Source organism: Psittacula echo (genome assembly GCF_963264785.1).
Source record: "Psittacula echo genome assembly, chromosome: 4".
Taxonomy (NCBI): domain Eukaryota; kingdom Metazoa; phylum Chordata; class Aves; order Psittaciformes; family Psittacidae; genus Psittacula; species Psittacula echo.
The window spans coordinates 37950100-37975283 of record NC_137738.1 but is presented as its reverse complement, the minus strand read 5'-3'; the positions used below and the strand labels follow the sequence as shown (position 1 = coordinate 37975283).

Genomic DNA, 25184 nt, shown 5'->3' with positions numbered 1-25184 from the left:
TCCTTCTGAAGGGTCACGTACTTACTCTGCTGCCCCAGGTGACAGTGCCAGTCTTCGTCCAGAGCCTGTCACTTACAGCCATTGGGCTCTTCTGGCTCAAATCACACAATTTCTGTATGGGCTCTGGCCCAAGTGATGTTTCTTCGGGTTTGGTGCTTTGCTTACCTGCTGAGAGTTAAGCTGAAAGGCCTGTTACCCAGGAGGGTTTTCAACTGCTACAGTATCTATGGAAAAACAGGTTATGTTGAACTTCAGAATCCAGGAATAGGCTTGCCCATTAGAAAAAATAAATGAATGTATATACCCTGGTTTTGGTGTGTGTTGTTTTGTTTTGTTGTGTGTTTTGTTTTTTTTTTCCCTCTAGCTACATCCCATGTATCTTTCTGTGTGCTTTGTTTTTGATCTAGATTCTTCAGAACTGGTTTATTTCTCCCTTCCAGCATGGAAAGTGAAGGTATATTGTTCTTACTGTCAAACCTAATAAACACAAGATGAAACTTATGTTTAAATTTGTTTTTGTGAGTTTGTTTGAATGCTTGTCAGTGCCTTTAATCCCCTTTAGTCTAGTCTAAATAAACTGCAAGTACTATACAAGATACATGCTCCATAAAAGAACAGGAGAGTTACTAAGGCTATGCCACAAACTGTATTTTGAGATGCTGGAGTAGAGTCTGTTGACACCTTATGTTTTGTGAAGGGGTAAAATATATATATATATATATATATTTATATATATATAAAAACAAGCTGATATTCTAAAATATTGATCCACTTTCACATAACGTAGTTTGATGCAGTTGGTGCTTTCTTGAAGCTAGACAGATGCCGTATTGCCAGTTAAAGATGAAAAACATGGGCAGCCTACCTTGTAGTAGTTTGTACAGGTGAGCAGAGCCTTATGCATTCCAAAAGACCCATCTCTAGTTTTGGGTGGGGGAAGGAGAAAAAAGGTGTTTTGTTTACACTGACCTGCTGTTGGGTTCTTGGGGGCCCAAAACAAACAGTACAACACAGTTCAGTTTAGAAACAGCTAGGTTACGCAGCCTGTGGCTTGGTATCTTGGCTTTCCCACATCTGCAGTTCATGCTTCTCTGAGCTCATTCGTTACATTTTAAGCTGTCTGTTGGACAACAAACACTTATGATGGTAGTTCAAAAGACTTGTACATTTATGGAGTAACAGAGCTTTTAATGATACTGTAATTAGTGAAAATATCAGAAGTAAAATCTGATCATGGCTTTCAAGGGTTGAGCACTTGATTGGCTGAAAACATCTGTGATAGTAAAATATTTCATTTTTGAAGTGGCAGTGTGTTGAAACTGAAATCAATCTTGTTTCTTGGCCTCAATGTGAAACTAAATGTGTATAATTCTTTGAAAGCTGTATGGGAAGTTAATACAATGGTGAGATTGTAACAGAATAAAAAATTATCTATGGCTAAGCCATTAGCAAAAAGTAAAAACCCTTTAAGGCTGTTTTGGAGAAGTACAGTTGGATGCAACATTATTTTTCTGTAACTGAGATACATCTCTCTTTGTTTCTCAAAGCTAATGTACAGATACTCAAATTAGGTAGCAGTTCTATTATTAAAAAAATGGAGAAAAGAACCTGAAGCAGATAACATTTCTTCATACCTCTGTTAATGCAGGTATTTTATGTAGTGTTGTTCCCACTGGGTGTCGCCGTTTTACCTGCCGATAGCCAGTGAGTGCCTAGGATTTTGCAGCTACTTCTGCGTTTCATCAGTATCCAGTGTAATCTGCTCTGCTTTTGAAAATAATGCAAAAATTGCTTCCCCCATCCCAGTCTTTTTCCGAAGTAGGTAGTGACTAGGAAGGAACATAAAGCACAACTGGGTGTTGATAGCTGAATAATTGTGCGTAATATCCATCTTATCCATGCAAGGCTGTTGCTTTGTGGACAATACTAGATGTTTAACACTTTGTGAGTGAGGAAACTTTGTGCGTAAAAGTGGATTACTTTGAAATTTACTACCCAATATGTCTAATGAGTAGATAGAAACTTTTGTTTACGAAGTGCAGTAGGTCCTGATGTTTTGTCCTTCAAGCCCCTCAAGACATATACTTATTGTGGATTATAGTATAATTAATTGGGAGCAAGTTTTTCATTACTTCCTTTCTGTGTGTCGACATCAACCAGTTTATACTGAGCAGACTACTGAAGATCAATAAAGCAAGAGAGTTGCCTATGAAACTGCAAAATTAGAAAAATAAAAATAAGGATACCTACCAAATCCAGAGGAATGCATGTGCGTATGTGTCGTTTCCTACCCACAAAGATAATAGGAGGCCTGCTCTGACTGCTGTGAGAACCTAATTAGAGCACTTGTCGTTATAATGGTAAGGTTAAAAGAAATGTGTTATTTATTCAAAGATTTAATTTACCATTGTTCCCATCCCCCACTTCACTCCCTGCCCTCACTTCCAAGTGCCAGCAGCATGCAGTATGGGTTGAGAGTTTATTTTCAAGGGTGAGAAGCACTAAGAAATTATAAGTAAAGTAACTGGGATAATATGTTGGTTAAGATTTTTGTGATGGTTACTATTTTGATGTAGCTTGTTTCCTGCCTGTAGCTCAGGTCTTTTCTGGTATGGTAGAAAGTAACAGTAATAGACAGTACAATGCCATAGACTGTTTCAAAGCAGTTAGGAAGACTGTATTACATTAAACATTTTGTTGCTATCAGGCATTTTTCTATCATCTGTTTCCTTTGTTATTATTTTCTACCATCTCTCTGAGAAGAACCTCTTTCTTCTGTCTGTCTGTTGGGTTTGGGTTTTTTTTACACTTTTACATGAACTGAATTCCCTTTAATTGCTTTTCTCTGTCTTAATCTACATAATTAGATTGGGCATTTGCTTAAAAAGTGTTAGTACAGTAGCAGCTCCCACTCAGAAACACCTGTGTCTAAGCAGACCTAGAGAGAGGAATTCTTATTTTCTCATCTCTGCTTTAAAAAAAAAAAAAAGCCAAAAATGGAAAAAAGGCCTTGATTAACAGCATTAAGCACTGAGGAGGGCTTTCTTGTAAGCAATTTAGTTATAATTCTGGCATACTTTTGAAAATCCATAAAAAGAATTCTCTTAGGAGTAGACTAATAGACTAAAAATCTTGAATTCAGCCTGGATTTTCGTACAAACAAAAAAACTTGTTTCCTTGGTTATATATATCAGCCCTACCAAATGAGAAGTTGAAAAAGTCTGCTTTAAGTCTGGCAGAAAATAAACATGCAGTGTATGATGCGACTCGTCTTCTGCTTTTTGGAGATCTCTTTTGGGCTGGCGAATGCAAGGAAACATTTCTGAAAATCAAACCAGTCATGAAGGAGGAGTTAGTGAATTAGGTGCTGCGAATTAACGATTTTGTCTTATAACAATATTAGGTATTTAAGTAATACAGTAATTTCACTTACTGTGCCAGAATCTAATGGGAAGATGGTTTATTAACAGCAGGAAAAGTAGCATTAAAAAGCAAAATAAGTACGCTTTTATTAAGCATGCAGGTAAGGGTTAGTACATGGCATACAGAATTCAGATGTGTTATTTGGCGCTATTTATCTGAGGTGTAAAAACAAAGGGCAATTATTCAGGGGCTTTGCTGAGACTTTGGGAAGTGGGACTCCAGTCTAAGAGCCTGTGGCAGACTCACGCTGCTAAAATATCTGGCCTCACTCAGTTCCAGTGAGGGGAATCCAGCCTCCCCTACTTCTTTTTTTTTAACAATCAGCAGCAATTTGGCCTTTGTGGGATTGAGACAGGTCCCATTTCAAGACCTCAGAGACTGAATTTCATAAAGACAGTTAGGCAGCAGGGAGACTTCTGTGACAGAAGCTGGTGTAAAGGTTAAGTGAATTTTAATATTTTGAGTATAGTGAAGGAATCTCAATTAATGTCTGATAATGACACCATGCAATAGCACATTCAGGTAACCGAGCTGTGTCCAAAATAGGACTTGAGGATATTCTTCACTGTAATGTTGGTATGAAAGATACGTAAGCTAGCAAATACTTACTCTTTTAAATCCTTCATTTCTGAGATTTTTTTTCCACGTGTTTCCTTTAGTTCCTGTTCTATTACTTTTTTTTTTTTTTTTAAAAATCTTCTATTCCTTGAGCTCTCCCCTTTCCTCTGCCCCCAGAGTGTTGATAGTGCTTATGATGTTACTAAACACCTCCAGGGGAATTTCTAAGCATGAACTCAAGCTGTTCGTTTACCTCGTTAAAGGACCTTGTTTAATACTGCAAATGTAATTATGTATAATATTTAGGCATATTTAAAAATTTTACTTGTCATATAAAGTCTGCTGCAAAATGAATGACAAGTATTGTAAATTTTTCCTCTTACTGATTTGTAAATAAGTGATCTGAAAATTGCCTGGATACGTGCTGTTTGGGTTTCTTAGTTGCCATTGAAGCTAATGTACATATACAAGGTTATTTAAGTAGCCACCTGGTTTTTCGAAGGTAGCAGTGAACTGTGAAACATGCTGGCCTTCCTGGCGTTTGGAGGTTTGGAAGTTGTACACCTGTGGTTTAGGGTCTGCTTAAGGCAGGGATAAGATACACATCAGCTCTGTGGCTGTTGCTGTGCCCTGGAGTTTCTATATACCTTCCCTCACACAGTAGAAAACAGACAAATATTAAAACTTCCAGCAAGGTATGCAACCAGCCAGTGGCTGAGCAAGCTGTGACTGAGCAGTGTACTAGTGCACTCTCTGCAAAGGAGACAGTGAAAGAGGCAGTCTTAGTTATTTTTTCATTCATTTTTTCGTTCACACTCAATGGTGCTGAGAAATTTCATTGACCCAGATTTTGCTCATTGTCTTTAAGATTAAGCTGATAATTTCACCACTGAGTCTTCTATGCAATCTGTGTGCAGCTGTCCTCTCTGTCAAGATGAGTCTGTGCTGTTGGCAGAATGCTGGATTATACTTTTTCATCACTGCAGTAGAGCTGTAATAAAATACTAAGTGAAGGTTTTTCTTTGCATTCTGTAACTGTGATTTGATCAAATTTCAGAAGAGCCTCTTTTGGTCCCTGCTTATCTTTCTTCTAGTCCTTGGTCTTTGGACATCTTTTTCTTTCTTACTGTATCTTCATGTTTTTCTTCTGTTTTGTTTTCGTCCCTGTCTTTTGCCTGTGCCATGTATCAGTTATGTGGTGATCTTTGATTTTAATCTTTTTTTTGGTTGTTTGTACAACCAGATTCCTTCTTATGCCACTTTGATCATTATTCATATGCATTAAAGCAGGAGCCATACGTGCAGTCATGCAGGTTTTGAAAGAACCCTCTGTGAAGCTTGAGCTGCAAGTGGGGCTGCTTGGTTACTTTGAACTCCATCAACAAGTGGGTTGAAAAGCAACGAGAAACTTTATATTTTAATACCTAGAAACTTACTTTTGTGTTTCTCTTTTAGATAAGCATTTTTGCTGTGGAGAGTCACAAAGATAGAATTTAAATAAAATCATTCTGGGCTTTATTGAAGGAAAAAGGTGATACCCTATCGATTAAACTAGGACCTGTATCTTTTGACAAACACTTATGAATTCTTTCTGTTCTTTACTTAGGAAAGTCGACATGATCAATCAACAAGAGAATTAGTACTGTTCAGATATTTAACTTACCCTTTTTTATCTTTGAATTTTACATGTTTTTAAATGATTGTGTATTTGTGTCCCCAAAATAATTAAACCAATGTTTTGCTACTTGGAATGATATGAATAAAAACAAGATGAGGAAAAAATACTGATTTAGAAGTGTCTTGAACTGTAAAAACTTGTATTTCCTGTTGTGTATTGCCCTTTCTCAAAGGGCATTTGTGCTTGTTTTCATTTCTGCAAAGGTGAACAGGTGGGTGGAAAACATTTGATTTTCTTTACTAGGAAAGAGGAAAGTTGAAATGCTGTTGAAATTCCTCCAAATCTTTGAGGTTGCACAATGATTTCTTGACTACTAAAAAAAACCCCCAAGCTAATCATGCAAATAGTTGTTTATTTCATATTAGAAGTGCCTGGATGCCTACCCAGTGGTCTTGTGGTATGTGCTGTGAGCAGCATGTGAGTTCTGAGACAGGAGATCTTCCTGTCTCACAAGATGCAGGTGAGGAGGTGCACAGATGCTGTGCCTGAGCAAAGTGTTTAAATGGGAGTTGTGATGAATTTCTGCTCTGGAGAGTGGTAGAGTCATGGAGGGTTTATTCAGAGTTTCTTGAAGTCTTTGTAAAAGGTTTGGGTAAGGTTGGGGACAGTATTCAGTGTAAGGGGACAGATATATTTACATTAAGAATTTATGCTTCAAAGGGTTCGTTTGGGTGAGAATTTGCCTTGCAGCTCCCTCAGGGATTCTGCAGTACATCCTCACATTCAGCACTCTCTGTTTCAAGCTCTTGCCCTCCTAATGAAATCTAAAGCACCCAACTTGTAAAAGGGATGCGAATCCCTCCAGCCGTTCAATCTCTGCATGAGTGTAATGTGCCTGGGACTGCCAGCGGTGCACGCTTTGTTGTTGGTTAAGATGTGATGTGCATTTGTGGTCCTGGAAGCATGTTGAATTGCAGCAAATTATACCCTGCACCTTCTCTGTTTGCGCTATGCCAGACAGTGGTGTGGAGGCACCATGGCAAATGTGGTTTCCTGGCACAGTCAGGATAGCCTTCCCAGCTTGTAGGTGGGGCCGTTTCCAAGCTTCAGGTGCAGAAACTAAACTTCAGCGCTAGGTCTTTAGTTTTGGTAACATACTTTAGGAAACACTTTGTGCATTTGAGAAGTGAGCAATAAAGATGAGCATGGTTTCTGTGAGGAAGGGCTTCTGTGTCTGACTTCTTAGCAAAGTCACTTAGAAAATCCATAGGTGCAGTGCCTTTCCAGATAAAGCAGATAAGGGGGATTTTTTGAGTACGACAAATGTAAACTTTAAGTGGAGTTAGAATCATAGAATCATAGAATAGTTAGGATTGGAAAGGACCTTAAGATTATCCAGTTCCAACCTCCCTGCCATGGGCAGGGACACCTCCCACTAAACTGTGCCACCCAAGGCCTCATCCAGCCTGGCCTTGAACACCGCCAAGGATGGAGCATTCACAGCCTCCTTGGGCAACACATTCCAGTGCCTCACTACCCTAACAGTAAAGAATTTCTTCCTTATATCCAATCTAAACTTCCCCTGTTTAAGTTTGAACGCGTTACCCCTTGTCCTGTCACTACAGTCCCTGATGAATAGTCCCTCCCCAGCATCCTTGTAGGCCCCCTTCAGATACTGGAAGGCTGCTACGAGGTCTCCACGCAGCCTTCTCTTCTCCAGGCTGAACAGCCCCAACTTTCTCAGCCTATCTTCATACGGGAGGTGCTCCAGTCCCCTGATCATCCTCGTGGCCCTCCTCTGGACTTGTTCCAACAGTTCCATGTCCTTTTTATGTTGAGGACACCAGAACTGCACACAATACTCCAAGTGAGGTCTCAGGAGAGCAGAGTAGAGGGGCAGGATCACCTCCTTCGACCTGCTGGTCACACTCCTCTTGATGCAGCTCAGGATACGGTTGGCTTTCTGGGCTGCGAGCGCACACTGAAGCCAGCTCATGTTCATTTTCTCATCAACCAACACCCCCAAGTCCTTCTCCGCAGGGCTTCTCTGAATCTCTTCTCTGCCCAACCTGTAGCTGTGCCTGGGATTGCTCCGACCCAGGTGTAGGACCTTGCACTTGGCGTGGTTAAACTTCATCAGGTTGGCATCAGCCCACCTTACAAGCGTGTCAAGGTCCCTCTGGATGGCATCCCTTCCCTCCGGCGTATCAACCGAACCACACAGCTTTGTGTCATCAGCAGACTTGCTGAGGGCGCACTCAATCCCACTGTCCATGTCACCAACAAAGATGTTGAACAAGACCGATCCCAACACTGATCCCTGAGGAACACCACTCGTTATTGGTCTCCAGCCGGACATCGAGCCATTGACCACAACTCTTTGCTTGTGACCATTCAGCCAGTTCTTTATCCACCGAGTGGTCCACCCATCAAATTGATGTCTCTCCAATTTAGAGATAAGGATGTCATGTGGGACAGTGTCGACCGCTTTGCACAAGTCCAGGTAGATGACATCAGCTGCTCTGCCCCTGTCCATCAGTTCCGTAGCCCCATCATAGAAGGCCACCAAATTGGTCAGGCAGGATTTCCCCTTAGTGAAGCCATGCTGGCTGTCACTAAGCACCTCCTTGTTTTTCATGTGCCTTAGCATGCCTTCCAGGAGAATCTGCTCCAAGATTTTGCCAGGCACAGAGGTGAGACTGACTGGTCTGTAATTCCCCGGGTCATCCATTTTTCCCTTCTTAAAAATGGGGGTTATATTTCCCTTTTTCCAGTCGTCGGGAACTTCACCTGACTGCCATGATTTTTCAAATATGATGGCCAGTGGCTTAGCAACTTCATTTGCCAGCTCCTTCAGGACCCGCGGATGGATTTCATCAGGTCCCATGGACTTGTGTACGTTTAGGTACGTTTGGGAGTTGGGAATTGGTGTGGATATGAGCGGCTTCAGGTATGAGCAGGCATATCTGGACTCTGCATACAGGCAGTCTCATGTCACTTCTGTCTGCACTGGCTGCTTTTATCTCTGGTGCCTAAGCGGAAGGTAAGAAATAAGAAAGGGCAGCCACACATTTATGAAGCACTGAGAAGAGTCAGATTCTGCTGAGCTTGGTCCCACTGCCTTCATCACTGTCCTGGTTTAGCAGTAGCAGTCATTTTTTTTCTGCTGGTGCAGTGCTGTGGTTTTGACTTTTGGCCTGGGAAAAATATTGATAAAGCCGATGTTTTCAGTTGCTGGTCAGAATGTTTACCCTGACCAAGGACTTTGTGAGTCTCATGCTCTGCCAGGGAGGAGGAGAAGCCAGGAGGAAGCAGGGACAGGACACCTGACCCAAACTAGCCAAAGAGGTATTCCATACCATAGCACGTCATGCGCAAGATGTAGAACTGAGAGTTCCCGGAAGGGCTGGATCATGGCAGGGTGGGGGTGAGGTACCAGTTGGTGAGCGGTTGTATTCTCTTCCTTGTTATTTCCTTTATCATTATTACTATTAGTGGTAGCAGTAGTGATTTGTGTTATACCTTAGTTATTAAACTGTTCTTATCTCAACCCGTGGGAGCTGCATTCTTTCGATTCTCCTCCCCGTCCCTCCAGAAGCAGAGGGAAGAAAGGTGGGGGGGGAAGTGGACTGTATGGTTCTGATTTACAGCCTGGGCTTAAACCACGACATTTCTTTTTTGGCGCCCAACGTGGGGCAGGAAGGGTTGAGATAATAACAGATCTGACTGAGGCACAATGCTGATTTATGGGCTCTCAAAGTTGTTCGTTTTGATGTCACAGTTTCTGTATGTCGTAGCTTGCTTGGAGCCGGTATTTGCTGTGTTAGTGTTTATCAAGTGTGGGCCTTGGGCTAAGGTTCTTGTTTCATTGTACTTTCTGGTAATGGCTTGCGATACGGGGGGGCTCCGGCAGCAGGGCGGGATGGACGTGGCTGTGGACTTGTACCTGGCCGTCCTGCTGCTCTTCACCGTCCTGGCCCTCATCCTCGCCTCCGTCTGTGTGAGGCTGCGGGGAGCTGAGGGGGAGCGGCCCCGGGAGCCGGCGGCGGCCGAAGCAGCCCGGGAGAGCGGCCCCGGGGACCAAGCGGCGGCGGGAGCGGGGCCGGAGGCTGGGAAGGAGGCGACTGCCGAGGAGGGGAAGGAGGCGGCCGCGGAGCAGCGGGAGGAGGCGGCGGAGGAGCCGAGCCCCACAGCCGAGCCCAGCCCCGCGGCGGCCGAGAGCATTCCCCAGCAGACGTCTGCCGAGCCCCGCGAGCCTGAGCCCCAGGAGGATGCAGGAGACCCCGCAGCGCTTTCCAGCAAGGCAGAGGAGGAAGATCTGGACTCGGAAAAAGAGAAGCTGGTGGTGAGAGAGCCTTCAAGCACAACAGCTACACCAGCCCCAGTGACAAGTACAGCAGCATCATTTGAGAGTTTTGAAGGTTTTGAATGGCCTTTGGGTACCCTTGGGACCTGCCTGCTGATTGTGATGGGGATCACCATGTTGGCACACACACAGAGTGTGTTCTACCCACGACCATTTTGTCTGATCCCGAGAGTTAAGCAGAGTCAGGTTTGGGTCTTGTCTGGGTTTAGACAATACAAGGGGACCGAGAGGTTTTCCCCAAGGCTGGACAGTCATGAGTGTCATGGTGTGTGGGACAGTATGGGCGAGTATCTAATCCACTGGGCCCCTCCAGTGCTTTGGAAGCGTCGGAGATGGAAGGCAGCTGTGTGGAGTCCCCGACGACAAGTTGCAGAGACTGCTGCAGGGGAGGGTGAATTATTTTGAACCTGATGGGCCCATGACACTTCAGGCCATCAGGGCAGAGATGCAACATAGAGATGGACTCATGATCGAGGGGTGGACTTTGCAATGGGCCTCTCCTGCTCTGAAAGACTGTTACAAGAGATGGTATATTGAAAATGTGGGATCTGAGCATGACGTGAATGGTATGGAATAAGGGGTGGATACTGTCCTGGTTTAGCAGTAGCAGTCATTTTTTTTCTGCTGGTGCAGTGCTGTGGTTTTGACTTTTGGCCTGGGAAAAATATTGATAAAGCCGATGTTTTCAGTTGCTGGTCAGAATGTTTACCCTGACCAAGGACTTTGTGAGTCTCATGCTCTGCCAGGGAGGAGGAGAAGCCAGGAGGAAGCAGGGACAGGACACCTGACCCAAACTAGCCAAAGAGGTATTCCATACCATAGCACGTCATGCGCAAGATGTAGAACTGAGAGTTCCCGGAAGGGCTGGATCATGGCAGGGTGGGGGTGAGGTACCAGTTGGTGAGCGGTTGTATTCTCTTCCTTGTTATTTCCTTTATCATTATTACTATTAGTGGTAGCAGTAGTGATTTGTGTTATACCTTAGTTATTAAACTGTTCTTATCTCAACCCGTGGGAGCTGCATTCTTTCGATTCTCCTCCCCGTCCCTCCAGAAGCAGAGGGAAGAAAGGTGGGGGGGGAAGTGGACTGTATGGTTCTGATTTACAGCCTGGGCTTAAACCACGACAATCACACACTCGTTTCCTCCCAAAATAAACAACCACATCAACAACCCTGGACTAGAGAGAGAGCAAGGAAGTGGTGGTCTTTGGACTGTGGTGCTGCTGGTCACTGCCTCAAGCTTGCTGTCCTAGGCATGGGAAAGTCCCCATGCTCCCGGGATCCAAATCCAGCAAGATTTTTGCATGGCCTATTATGGTGATGGAGGGGAGAGTAAATGTTTCACTTTGTGTGCCAGATTTTTGTCCTGCCTCTGAAAGCTATTTTGCTTTTGGCAGGAGCTCTTCCAGGGCTTGCGAGAAGTCTTGGGCTGACTGTTCTCAGTCAAGTCTGACGGAGTCACATAACTTTACCACAGATGAGATGTAAGGAGTCTACTCCATCAGCAGAGCTAAAGGGGCTAAGATGAGATTAAAGCATATCTTGCCTGGATGTACATCATACCATGAGGTTGACCGTGTCTTGCTTCAGACAGAGGAAACTGGAGAGTAAAGTTTAAAAAAGGTAGGGGCAGACCAGCTAATGATTTCTGCTCATCAGCTGGGCTGTGCCCATTTTCCTAGCTGTATACATTCTGCAGATATATAACAGAACATGTAAGTGATGCTGATTGTTTTCTATTTGAAACATGGTTTATGATTAGTTACCCTGAATGAAAGCTGGTTTCATTGGGTGGCTTTTATTTTTATATTAAATGGTTCTGGAAGGTGAAAGAATGCAGTCTTTAGCTCTTTTGTAGCAGCTCGAAATTATTGATGAATTCTACATTACTCCTCCAAACATGTCACCTGGCTATACTTATGAAACTGTTTTCTTGCATTGTGTTATGGAGTCCAAAATATTATGGTTTTCCTGTGACAAACTGTGCTAGCAGAAGCCTGATATGAACTGATACAACAATTTCCTCCGTTTTTAAAACTTATTTGTTAAATGTGTGTTGTGAAACATGCTGTGTAGAGAAGCACCTATGTATCATTTGGATGATACCTGGGTAGTGAGATCTTGATCATTTGTGGTAATTGCCTTCTTTCATAACTCTTGCAAGGGGAATAGAGAATTTGGCTTCCTGAACACAGTTCAGTGTGATCATACTGTTCTCTAAATTAGTATTTCTTTCAGATGGTAGCACTCTCGCCTTCCTGTCTGAAATTATAATGTTGTATTTGTTGAGTATATATTTAACTATATATATTCAACAAGTAAATGTCTATACAAAATATATATACACAGCATATATATCTGTATGTTGAATGTATATTCATATACATTCTGTTGCACAGACATTTCAGTAAGAGGGTTGTTAATTTATAGATCAGTATATAACATAAGGAGTAGTGAAAAGCTATGCAATTCTCATTAAAAATGTTAGGAATGCAAGTAGTTAATCTTTACCTGAGTATCACAGGCAAAACAGAAACTTAACTTTTTGAGATTCCTGTTTGAATTTAGGCCACAGTGGCAAGGTGAGGTTGAGTGATACAGAGTAATCAACATAAATACCAATTTATAAATGACAATTAGAGAAGGAAGCTTTTCAGAATGAGATTTGACAAAACCTGTTTGAGGGAACAAATCAAACAAGCATCTCTTGGTAATTTACTCTTGGCCCCGCTTTTATGGGGTGTTGTAGGCTGGGTAAGGAATGAATGGTGGTGAAGGTGAAAAGGTTACAAAGCCAAGAGTTTTCTGCCATTTAAGAAGGCAGATGATAGAGAAGGAAGGGGAAAAAAAAAAAAAAAGCCAAGAATTAAAGCTGGAGAAGGAGAACGGAGAGTAAAAGTGCCAAATGATAGAAGTACAAGCACCTCAAGCAGCCCCAGTTGTAAATGGGAAAGTAGGAATTATGTACTGGTGCAGTTGAGATCATGAAAACAAAAGAGTGAGGCTTTGTTGTCTTGTAGGACTGACTAGTACCTTGAGGAAGGAAGAAATTAAGCAGGAGGAAGAGGTCATAGGTTGTGATTGCTAACATTTATACAGGAACCCTTGTGAGAGAGGAGGAAGAGCTGTGAACAATGGAAGGAGCAGTCCTTGAAGGAGCCAGAGTGGGTACAAGGGCACCCACATGCAAGATAAAATAGGGTTGGGAGTAGCAAAAGAGGCAGAGATCCTGAGAACATGGTTCAAAACTGCCAGCGGGCAGTGAGGGCTGGCAGCTGCGTGGGGGCTGCAGGACACCCCGTGGGGCTGGCAGTCCCAGGCATCAGGCCACCTACCTGGAGCCTGGGGATGGGACCGCAGCTGGGATGGGATATCTGCCCATCAGCAGGTGAGGGTCAGGGTCAGACACAGCCTTGTGATGACAAGGCAGGGCCATGGTGATGTGCGCTGCTACAGACAGTTGTGAGAGAGTAAAATGAGGAGGGCAAGATGTGTTATTTGTGGTTGTAAAGATTTTGAATATGACAATTATGAATATTATTTATGACAAATGTCATAAACATCCATAGGTTTTGTTACACTGTTGTATTTATCAATGTAAACTGCTGTCTTTAAATACTGTTTAGAAGTGCTAAGAATGTGCAAACAATTAGAAATGTGAGATAAAAATACAACGGTGATGTTTGTAGCTTCAGGAGGTATATACTTACCTTGCTCACCGTATTTATCAAAAGCTGTGTCCTACTATTGCATATGATGCCTAGTGGTTCAGCAATACAGAGAAAATAGTTTTCTGCTAAGTATTTTTTTTTCTTTTTGGTAAATAATATGTCACAATTATGATAAAACACTCTGTGTGTCATTTGGAAATAAGGAGGTTGAGCTTCAGTATTTAATATCAGTCTTATTCTCTAATCATTGCATTAATACGTCTCCCAAAATACACTTGCTCTAGCAAATTTCCCTAAATGTGGTGCTTGGAAGCGGGTCATGTATTCACGTGCAGTGTGAAATCGAAGATACTCCTTTGGGCTTAATTTTACTCAGAAATGTTCTGACATCATTAATAATGTATAAGTGTGAGAGTCTTACATAAAAAGAAAGCCATAGACTAGGTCACTTATAATCTGCACAGTAATTCCTACGTGGCAATTAGTATTACAATAAGTATGTAAAAATGGGGGAAGGGGGAGAATATATATATGCTGAATTTTTGGAGGCTAGATAACCTTTTATTGACACAGCCCAGTTCAATTGAAGATGCTTATTCTGTCATGGTTTTAAAAATTGGTTTTCTGTACTAAAGCTCACACTATTGCTGAAAGAGTAGAAGAAGGGGTAATGGATATTAGGTTATGGAAAACTAAGTAAATATTCTTACTTTAGACAAGGCTGTTTTAGGCAATTGTGATCACTCACAGATGTGACCATCTCTCTCTGGGTCACTTTGGGCAACTTTTACTGTATATGAACAAACTCTGTAAGTGGGACATGTACATCTGAAGAGTACAAAGCAGCTGTTTATTGGTTAGCAAACATAAAATATGGTAGGATTTAATGAACTTCTAGGCTAGGCATCAGTGTGTGTCCTGTGCAAGACAAGACATCCAAGAGTTTTTGCTGCCAGTCAGCTGTGGATGAGGTGAAGGAGGACCAGTCTTCTCTGTTCCCTGAAACAGATCTTCATCGCTTCTGGGTTGCTGTCTGCCACCTGCTTGCTTTTCTTTGAGATTTGATCCCTTTCCACAGAGGTGTTTTTCATCCTGAACCCTTAAGCTGGTAACAAATCCAGTGTCACCAGTCCTACCTTTGTTTATGGTTTTACCTTTCTGATCTTGAACAGAAAAACTCTCTGCTTTCTCTGATGTCTTTCTCATAGCTTGGCAATTTCCTTGGGAATAAGCCTGAGGCAAGGTGACACTGCTGTACTGTGTCAGAGCTAGACTGTGCCACAGCAAGCTGGACCCCCCCAACGGAGGTCAAACAGCAGAAACATTAAACACCGAAGTCACATATTATCAGACATCAAGTGAGGAACTGAAATGAAATTAATTATTATTGAAATTTTAAGTGCCACAGTTGATGATTTGAGAATTTTATACAGCTTTAATGTTTGGGATTTTAAAAATAATTTGAAATTTTGAAAAACGCTGAACACTTGCTTTGTGGTAGTGCTTCTGTTACCGCTGTTTCAGATGTTAACAATGTGTTATGAGAAATGCACTTTGAACAGGCAGCAAACACCACTCCTCAGTTCGTATCTCCTGCAAATCTTTCGGAAGATGTACAGCCTGCAATTGTCCTTTCTTCTGTTTTAGGTGATGGGCCCCATCATGATCGATGTTGTGTTTACAACCAGAGCAACATAGTAGATGGAGTTTATTGCCTCCCAATAGCACACTGGATTGAAGTCTCTGGACATACTGATGAGATGAAACATACAACTGACTTCTATTTTAATATTGCAGGACATCAAGCTATTCATTACTCCAGGTAAAAAAAAAGTGCTGGGCTTGGCTGGTGTCGAGCATTCAGACAGAATACTAATAGAGTAAAGTGAATTTGAAGTACTGAATGGCAGTATATATGTAACACAAAAGTTTAACAGAGATTCAGCACCTCTTTGCAATTAAATATATCTTTTGGCAATAAGAAAGAGAGATTCTGAGTTCAAGGGTACCTGCAGCCTGTACAGGTTTTTTTGCATCATATCTGAAAATAAGTAGTTGCAATTTATGGATAAATTTCTGAAAACCTGTCATTTTCAAGTGCTTGTCCATACACACATGTAAATCTGCATGTATGTAGTGTGTTTGGTTTGAGATTATTTTGCTGAAGATCATCTCCTAGGAAGCAAAAAAAATAAATTCCGGCACCAGAACTTTAGGGCATTACATTATCGCTCATGTGCAGCAGTAACTGCTCTTATAGATGATTTCTACTTCTATGCATGCCTTTAAAAAAATACTGAACTTAAACAAGTCTTAAAATGTTTGTACTTCCATGCTGTTCACTTGAGTCCACTGCAGCACCAGTGCAACATCCTGACCTGAATTAGGAGACAGTAAAGCTTAAAGAGAAGAGGGCACCTACCCTTTAGGGATGCAGATAAAGCACATGCTGTATTTAGAGCAGCAGACTTAGTGCTGGTGTTTAAGAAAGAGGCACTGAAGAAGTTGGGGCTATTTGTAATTTTTTCCACATCTCCCATCATGGATGTGGCAGCAAGTTTGTTGGCTGATAATGGTTGCATGAATGCTGACAGCCCTGATACACCATGTGCAGCTGGTGGTGGTTACAGAGGAGTTAGTGATCCCAAAGGGGTATGTATTTTTTAAAGAAATCAAACCACCTCTGAACTTTCATTAGGTCTTAGCATTGTGTTGTGTGAATGCCTCCAGATTACCATTGCAGCTACACCAGCCTCACTGTCTCCTCTTTCTACTGTTTGGTCTCTACCCTCCCACAGGGTAGGAAGCAGAATTGGCTGTTTTCTTGTCAGAGTTGCAGTGTATAAGGGAAAGATTTCATGCCCTTACTATCTTTTGGAATAGTATGGATTCATGAACACTGTTAGGCATATGTAGGTATTCTTGTGGCTTGATACCTTTTCCCTGAGGCTCCTTCAAGCTATATAATACACCTGACAGACTGTACTATTATCTGTATCTTAAGCATCCATTTCCAGCACCCTATCAGAGAAAAGATCATGTTTATTCCCAAGCACAGATTTGTCAATCCCAAATAATCTTTGCTTGGCAGAGGAAGTTTGAGAGAAAGAAGAACAGCTGTCAGAAAAGGAATATCAAAACACCAGAGGCTAACTTATCTTTCTTTCCAGAGGCAGCAGTGATCCATTTAATACTGCCTTATCTGCATGACTATATGTTTCCAAGATTAGGCGAAAAGCTGCAGATTCTGCTAAAGAATATCTGAAGAAAATTTTCTGAGTTGTGTAGTCTTTTCCGGCTGAGGATCCCCTCCTCCGTTCCCCTCTCACACACACATACCTTCATTGCAAGGCAACCTTTTATGTACATCTTCAGTAATTCTTATCTCAGTTCTTTGAGCTATATTAAGTGAGCATATCCGTTAACAGTCCTGCTGCATAATTATTTTTAATACTTTGAAGATATGCAGCCTTAAATGACTTTTTAATTATTAACAGTTTGGGTCAGATTCACCTTTCTGCTGGTTATAAACAGCCTCAAAATTACTGGTTAATTAAGATTTATATTTTTTTTTGGCAGAGCAGCTGCAGTGAGCTGATGAAAATGCCTTTATTTTGTAATAGATTTATTGATTCAGAAGAGAAATATGCAGATTAATATCACCAGAAATAAAATAATAAACCTCAAACAAAAAAAACCTACCAGAAAATCCCCAAACAGAAGCAAAGAGCCAGTCCCTCTGCTTCTGTGGTTAAAAGTATGATCAGAGCGAAGTTATCCAGCTAAGGTAACTTTTCCCCATGCAGTAACGGAGGCAGCAGTACCACGGAGAGCTTTATGAGCACAAATTCTGAGTCCTGTCACTGGCTGTAGGATCTTTACAGAACGGTGGTAGCTGGAAAGAAATGATTTATCAATGGAAACTTTTGAAGTAAGCCCCTTCCCTATGTTGCTCCACTTAATAGGATTGCCATGTGTGAATTAGCTGGAGAGGAGAGTTTATCTCTGTGAAAATGGCCTTCTGCATGAACCCTTGGACTGATTTTACTTGTCGGCTGTCTGCTCACAACAATTAGAAACAGTTGCTCAGAGCTTCACTACCACCTTGCTGCTTCAACTTGAAATGGGCTGCAGCAGGATGAGGAGAGCGGGCTCTCTGCTGTTGCCAAAAGTAATTTTGAATCATGCTGGGGGTGATGGGAATGCTCTGAGGAATCAGATTTTTCTTGCTCAGTATAGATGTATTCACTCATTGAATTCAGTGAGTAAATTCAGTGAATTTATGTTTAAAGTTATATTTAGAGAACTCGCTTTGTGTTGGTCATTTGGGTTGGAGAGTGTATGGTGCTTTTTTTAAGCATAGCATGATCTGAATGATTGTTTTTTTTAATGTGTGATATGGAGCTTGCCTGCAGCTGCAGAGTCATGACTGATACCTCCCTGGTGTTAGTGTTCACTTGTTTCGGACATATAATGGCACACATCACTGAAATCTGATTCAGAAAAAAAAATAACAGCTCCTTTCTCTTTTGTGTTAGATATTACTGCAATAAGATGCCTCCGAATTACCAGAGAGTTCACTTAGGTCACAGTAATTTTCCAAATTAAATTAGACTTATTGTAATCTTTTCTGGGAGAAGATAACTTCAGAAAATTTATAACTCTGGGGCATGTTAGCTCTGTTCCAGTTCCATCTGTGAAAGGTGGAACTTCCTAATTTATAGCTGTTATATGCCTTATTATTTATATAAAGAACGTCTGCAGTTCTTAGAAAAAAGGTATTGCATGAGAGCAAGGGAGAGAGTGACAGCTGAAAATAAAAAACCTCAAAATAATATTTGGAGACAATGATGCTTGATGGCAGAATTAAGTTAGGCGTTGTGGGAATGAATAGTACTGATAGGGAAAGACATCTTCTTACAGTTTTCCATTTTCAGACTAATTTTAGATTTCTAAATCCACCTCTGTTAACTAGTGAGTTTGCACAGTTTTTGCCTACTCATTCAAATATGCTGTATGACCACCACCTCTTCATTTTAGGAGATACACTTTGATGCCATCTATGGTGTCTAATTTTTTAATAATACATGTTTCAAATATACTGTCTTCATAACTGTCATTCATTGTGTATGCTTTTTGTGGGTCATGTCTCCTAAATCTGAAGAGGAAAAACATTTTTTACATCCTTTGCGTGTAAAATGCCGCTAAGCTAGATTCTGTAAGTTCCCCAGTCTGTTCCTCAGACAACAATGACAATTATCTCTAACTGAAATATTATTAGAGCTGCTAAACATTTCAGAGGAAAATACACGATTAGCTTTAAATGTGAAAGCATGTAACAGAGGAGTCGCTGTATGAGAGTAGCCGTGGGACCTGACAACAGTTTTATGAGGTATGCTTTTTATAGTAGCTTTTTTGCACTTTAAGTCATTAAAGCTATTAAATACTAGTATTTCATGTTTATGGAACGAGTGGAATGTTCCTGTAACTGGATATAATCCAAGGAATCATGAAGTGTATGAACGTGTTGCTCTCATCAGTGTTTATGTGCCTTTCCATTGAAACAAAATAAAGCACAAGATAAAAGAAAATAAACCTTTGTGCTTGGAAATACTATTTTTGTTCATTTGTTTCTTGATGCTTACAAATCAAACTTAATATATGATGTAGTCTTTGCAAATGCTTTGTAGCTTGGTGGTAAGATGGTTTCCTTCTACACTGCCATAGTAATGCAGGTTATAACCTAAGTTAAATGTTAAGTGGGGATGACCAGGAAAGTCACATAAAAGGTGTCCTTTTGTTTTATATTAATATGTTAATGTAGATAGGTGAGTGGATGAGGAGTGATCCAGGGCAAAGTCGAGATATTTCTTGTTTACCTTCTGGAGGCACTAAAACAGCATTCTGCTGATGAACACTGAGTTTCCTTTTGCCTGTAGTAATAATTCTGTGAATTACTTTATTGACATGCATCTTTCATTGGGGTGGAAAAACCCCAGCTGGTTGAGTATGTTTTTGTATGAGAATCACTGGAGAAGGGAAATAATGTAACTTCTATTAACTTATTTGGGTCATACGAGGCGCAGTTATTGCTATTTGAATGTTAGAACACTGCTGGTATTGATGAACATAAAGATATACTTCAATGCATCTGTGGTAGGACTCAGCTTGAGATTGACATCACTAGATTCATATGTCTGTATACAGCAATTCAGCTCACTGGTAACTAGATGTCTACTTTAGAATGAAATGAAGAATTGAGTTGCTGGCGAGCTCCACTGATGATGCTTATGAGATCTCAATTGGTTTGTAATGAGATATTAAAAATCCTGTCTGATTGCTTGAATGTTGCTGTCTAGTGTCATCTGAGATACTCTAGAATTTCCTCTCTGGACTCCAGCTACTGCGCAACAGGAACATAGTTTCTTATAGCTTGTTGACCATACCTGTAAACCCCATCCAGCTGTTCCAGATGCTATAGGATGTCTCAGTTGTGAGTGGGAAGCTGCCTTTAGGCAATGCATTGAGCATTGCTGTGCTAAAGACACCCTTTATAGATTACCAGGGCTTGGTGTCTTCATCTTGATCTTGTATCCCATCCCTCAGCTCTATTAATGAATAATGTCCGTCTTGGTGCAGTTTAAATTCAGAATTACCTTTGAATTGTGTCACTGGAAAAAATATTTTTATTTTTACTCTTTAACTTCTCTTCTGACTTACCAGTTTTAATTCATTCACAAAATAAAATACCCTTCAAAGTGTAATTATGAAATAATTTTTTTATTACTGAACTATAAAAAAAGCTTTAAAGAGGAATCTGTCGCAAAAAAAAGCCTACAGTGCAGTGAACTATGCTACTGTAGTAGAAAGCTGAACTGATATTTTATGCCTACATTATGAATTAAGTGAAGAGGTGATGATGTCTACAGAGATTACCATAATTAACATTAAAAGCTGAGAGCTAGCTGTCCCCTATGCCTAAAAGATACTTGTGGTATTAGAGCAAAAAATAAGAAATAATGAGCTCCTGAACAAAAGTCTTCAGTTGTATTCCAGTAAAATGATCCTGATTAAAAATACTTAACATCAATAGGAGTTTGCCTTTTCATTTCAGTACTTGGGGTTCTAACTTTAAAGTTATCTGCCCATTTTATACTTTAAATGATGAAAATATTTTAAGGTACATTTCGTGATACGTTTATCTCATAAATGAGGACATTGGCCACTGATTTGAATATTATTTTTTTTCATACTGAGCTATAGTCTTAAACTTAACTAAATTAGAGCCATTGTTTACTTAAAAATGGGATTCATCTTTTATAGAATGGTTCAAAGATTAACTCTATTTTTTTGTCACTTGTATATCTTCATTTTTTTCCTATATCACCCTCAACTGGAGCTGTGAACTGCTCTTACTAGTCTCTGCTGTGAATAAAATGGATTTTATAACAGTGTAAGAAGTGACTTTTAAGCAATTTTATTATTTAAGTTCTTGAAAATTAAGACAGCGTGAGGAAGTAGGAGGAGAGAAGACAAATTATAAGCTCAGCATTTCATCTGGTTTTAAAGTCCTTATTTGTTTATTTAATTTGGATGTATTTCTGTGTTGGGTAACAAATGCTTTTTTCTTCCACATTTGTTTACCATCCAAACAAAAAGTTTCTTCTTTCGTGATCTCCCTACTCTGTGCCCTCCCTAACAATGGCTAAAAACTTGAAAACTGGTTCTGCTTTCTAAGGGTTGTTACATTGCATGAACACGATGGCACCTGGCTGGGATAACCTAAGCTGGACTATGAAAGAGTTAGCTACAAATCTCAGTCCTGTGAACTGTGAGCAGAAATAGCATTGTAGGCTGTACATCAGTACAGTCACAAACCCTGGTGCCTGCGTAATGCTGTGGGTGAACTGGGTTGTGGGAATCCACTTTTCAGTCATTTTGGTTTTCTGAGTGTTATCAAATAGCTGTTCTCAGCATATCTCTTGTTCCCTCACTGTGACCTACAACCTAGCACTTGAAAGGAGCTTGAAATGGGATCTCCTGGGATGTCAGTTACTCATTTCTAATTGCATTTCTTGTGAGTGCCATAGTAACAAGCAAAATCTGGCTTTAGAACAGGTGATGTAAATTTTGCCAGAAGAAGAAAGTCAGAGCTTTTAGATTTAAGATTTTTACATGACTGTCTTCAGTGTTTGAACTCTGAGTATGACTTCTACCTACAGTGACTGGTTTCTTAAATCTCATGAATGCCTGCTAACCAGCATGCTGCCAGGTTTTTTGTGTACTGTGTTGGCTGAGGGACACAAAATATCATCTAGACTTTGGAATGACACTGTTGAAGTAATGGCTGATGAACAGTAAATTATCTATGAAACAGTGATAAAATTGTGGGAGGGAATGATTTTGCCAGCAAATGGGACTGAAATATAGCAAACTTGTGAACTATTAATGTTTTTATGTCAGTGATTTTTTACATGGTGGGCATCATTAATATTCATCAGCTTTTCTGGGTGTTTACTCTTCTTTCTATAAAGCTACAATGTATACTGTCATTATTGATGAACTAATAACTTTGAACAGTTCATACGTATAATCTGAGTAACAGAACATTTTATAAATGTTTTAATGTGGTATTTTACGTTGCATTAGATTATTAGAGCAATTAGAATAATACGTGATTGCGCAGTAAGAGTACAGTGGATTTCACTTTTGATGAGAACTAATGTGTTTGTAATGAAGGACAGAATATTTTCATGGTTAAGAAATTACTAAATCCACCAAAGGAATGTCTAGCACTCATCTGTAGTAGAAAGAGATGGCTTCCACAGCACCTTCTTATGTCTTGTTTGCCTTCTTAACTCTGTTACACTCCTCATGAGGGAGAGCAGAGTTGTGAAGTTCTTTCCATGCCTTATCCTTGCAAAGAGAGAGAAAGGAAATCTTTTGGATGTTACAGATCTGAAGAAGATTTTTTTCTTTCTTAATCAATTCTGAGTCAGACTCAGAAGTAATGTCAAGGACCTTCAAGCTGCCCTGTGGCTCAGCCAAGGAAGAACCAGTTGGCATCCCTGAACTCTGAAGCAGTATGAGTGTGCAGTAATTTCCTGAGAGTATTGCTATAAACCCTAAACAATAATGCCCACGAGGCAAAAGAGTTTTTGCAGCAACAAAGCTCCTCATGTACTTCTTTCTCACAAGTTAACGTCATTTTGTCAGTCACAGGGCTGAGCTTTATGAGGTGTGTGCAGTGCTGCCCCTGGACTGTCCCAGTGTATGTGGCAGCAGGAGGAGGAATGAGACCACAGCCACAGTCCTGCTGCTTGGAGCACCACATTGGCACAGAGCTCTCTGAGGCAGCATTAGACATGTAATTTCTCTGGAAACCAAATAATTTCTATGTATAAATTATACATATAAAGTACACTGAGCATGGCTCAATGTGCCTCTCGTCAGCTCAGTGAATTCGGGAAATATAAAAAATTTTTGAAAACCTGGTAAAATGTGGGTAGCTGAGTTGGACTGAGCGTTGTGAGGTGGCAGAGGGAAAGCTGGAAATACTGGCTGCTTCATGGAAGCAACTGGCTTTTATTCCCATCTGAGGAGCTTGTGGCTTGCAAGGTGCTTTAGAAGAAAACCTGAAATGAGGGCTCAACTCAAAAGAGGTAGTAATTCAACCAAGTAATTTCTAAACAGTGAGTGGGCAACAGGACACAACAAGCTAAAGGGGAGCTTAACATGCTGTCTGGATAGTCTTGTGAGTTTTATCTGGATTTTTTCCTGAAGTTTTCTGTAGCATTCTGCCCTTCATATGTGGCATATGGAATGGGCATTTGATTGAGAGTTATTTATTTAGAGGGATAATAATTTAGGAATAAATATTTAATTAATAAAAAGGCAGCAAGCAGAGGCTGGCTACTGATGGGAAAATGAATGCCTTTCATCAGCTAGCTACAATGGGTAATACTTGCAAAGACGCTTGGTCTTTAAAGTAGATCTTTTCATAGGTGTGTTGCTGCATGAAATTTCCTTGCTTCCTAAGAAAACCTTACAGTTCTGTTGACACAGGTAGCAAAAGCTAGAAGGAAGATTGGAAATCCTTTATGGAAAAACCTTGAGGAGTAAACACACTTACTTGTTCTGTTTTTCTCTGTGGGATATAACAGACAAATGTTGATAGTCTAGTAAATATGAATTTTGTGTGGGGTATCACTTTTAGGGAGCAAAAAATGTTGTTGCTTCTAATTTCTTTTTCTGTTTTACTCTGCTTCCCTGCCCCTTGTCTGTATTTCTTCTGGAGGTCTTCAGCCTTTTTTCCTGCCTTTTCACTGTTTAACATTCAGGCTGTCAGCGAGGGAGTAAAGTTCTGTCTCCACTGGAAAGCAATTTGCCGGTGTTGCTGACTGTGAATGAAATTGACTGAGATTGTGAAATCCTGGGCAATTTAGCTCACAGCTGGGACATTGGGGAAGGGGCACCATCACTCTTTCACCAAAGATGATGTTCCAGTTATGTTGCAGATACTTATTTCCTCTTAGCTTTTTCATTCATTTGTTAGGTGCTCTGTAATCACTGGCATTTCTTAATATAGTTTATCTAAAGATAGCAGAAGCTCTTTCTCAAAAACAGAGATTGTGTACTCAACCATATTGCTATTTAGGTTACCAGGAGGGAGCGAATTCAGGTATTTGGTTGTTACCAGAAAAACTTACTAGAAGAACTCCATAATTTACAGCTGGTGAAACTTTTGAACAAGGGACTTGTGTTTCCAGTGTGGACCCACTCTGTCTACGCTTCCCATGGTTTTTAGCAGGCACCACTCCCAGCTTGTTTGCTAGCCCAGCAAGCCTGTAGCTGACTTTTATGGAAGAAAAAGCTCAAAACAAGAGAGTTTGCAGTTCCCAAAAGCTGATAGTTTATTACCATCAGATAGTTTATTACCACTGGCTGGTTGGTATCTGCTTGCTCAATGTATTCCCTATTTCTGAAAGAGATAACCTGTAAGTCAGAAAAATTGGAAATAAACAACTGCATAGTTGTTTCAGCTCAAATGAAATGGGAAAGTGTAAAAGATAGCTCAGTTAAACCAGTAGCAAGCTGAAGCTATTAAGTTATGAATTCTACCTCTATTTTCACTAATTTTCATAAATGCTAAGAGATATAAGTGCAAGTTATTATGCTTAAATGCTTTAGATATTCACAAGATAATTTAAGAAAGCTCCACTGTATAAAAATACTCAGAATCCTGTTTAAAGGATAAAAAATTATTTATTAGAAAGGAAACGTGAATGTAGCTCTAGTTTCTTTGAAGTTTGTCTCAGAGACATAAGTGTTTTATTTCCCAACAGCAAATAGAAATTATCAAATTGCTGCTGTATTTTCCCATATATATTTCTCTCTCTGCAGGAAAAAACAAAACCACGAAGAAATGAACTGTGTCTTCCCAGGGAACATATTAAGAGGCTGAACTGAAAATCTCTTTTGCCCTCCTTTACTGCTTGTACTTTGGGAAATTTAATTTCAGGGAGTCAGGTACATAATTCCTGCTAT

General features: G+C 40.5%; 1 protein-coding gene across 1 annotated transcript in view; it reads left to right on the top strand.

Annotated features, from left to right (window-relative positions):
* Positions 1-25184, top strand: part of EPM2A (EPM2A glucan phosphatase, laforin) — a 45543-nt gene that overhangs the window by 6013 nt on the left and 14346 nt on the right. Inside the window, exon 2 of the mRNA XM_080616523.1 lies at positions 15285-15459. Within this exon, the coding sequence (XP_080472649.1) occupies positions 15285-15459 (175 nt within the window). The remainder of the gene's footprint in view (positions 1-15284; positions 15460-25184) is intronic.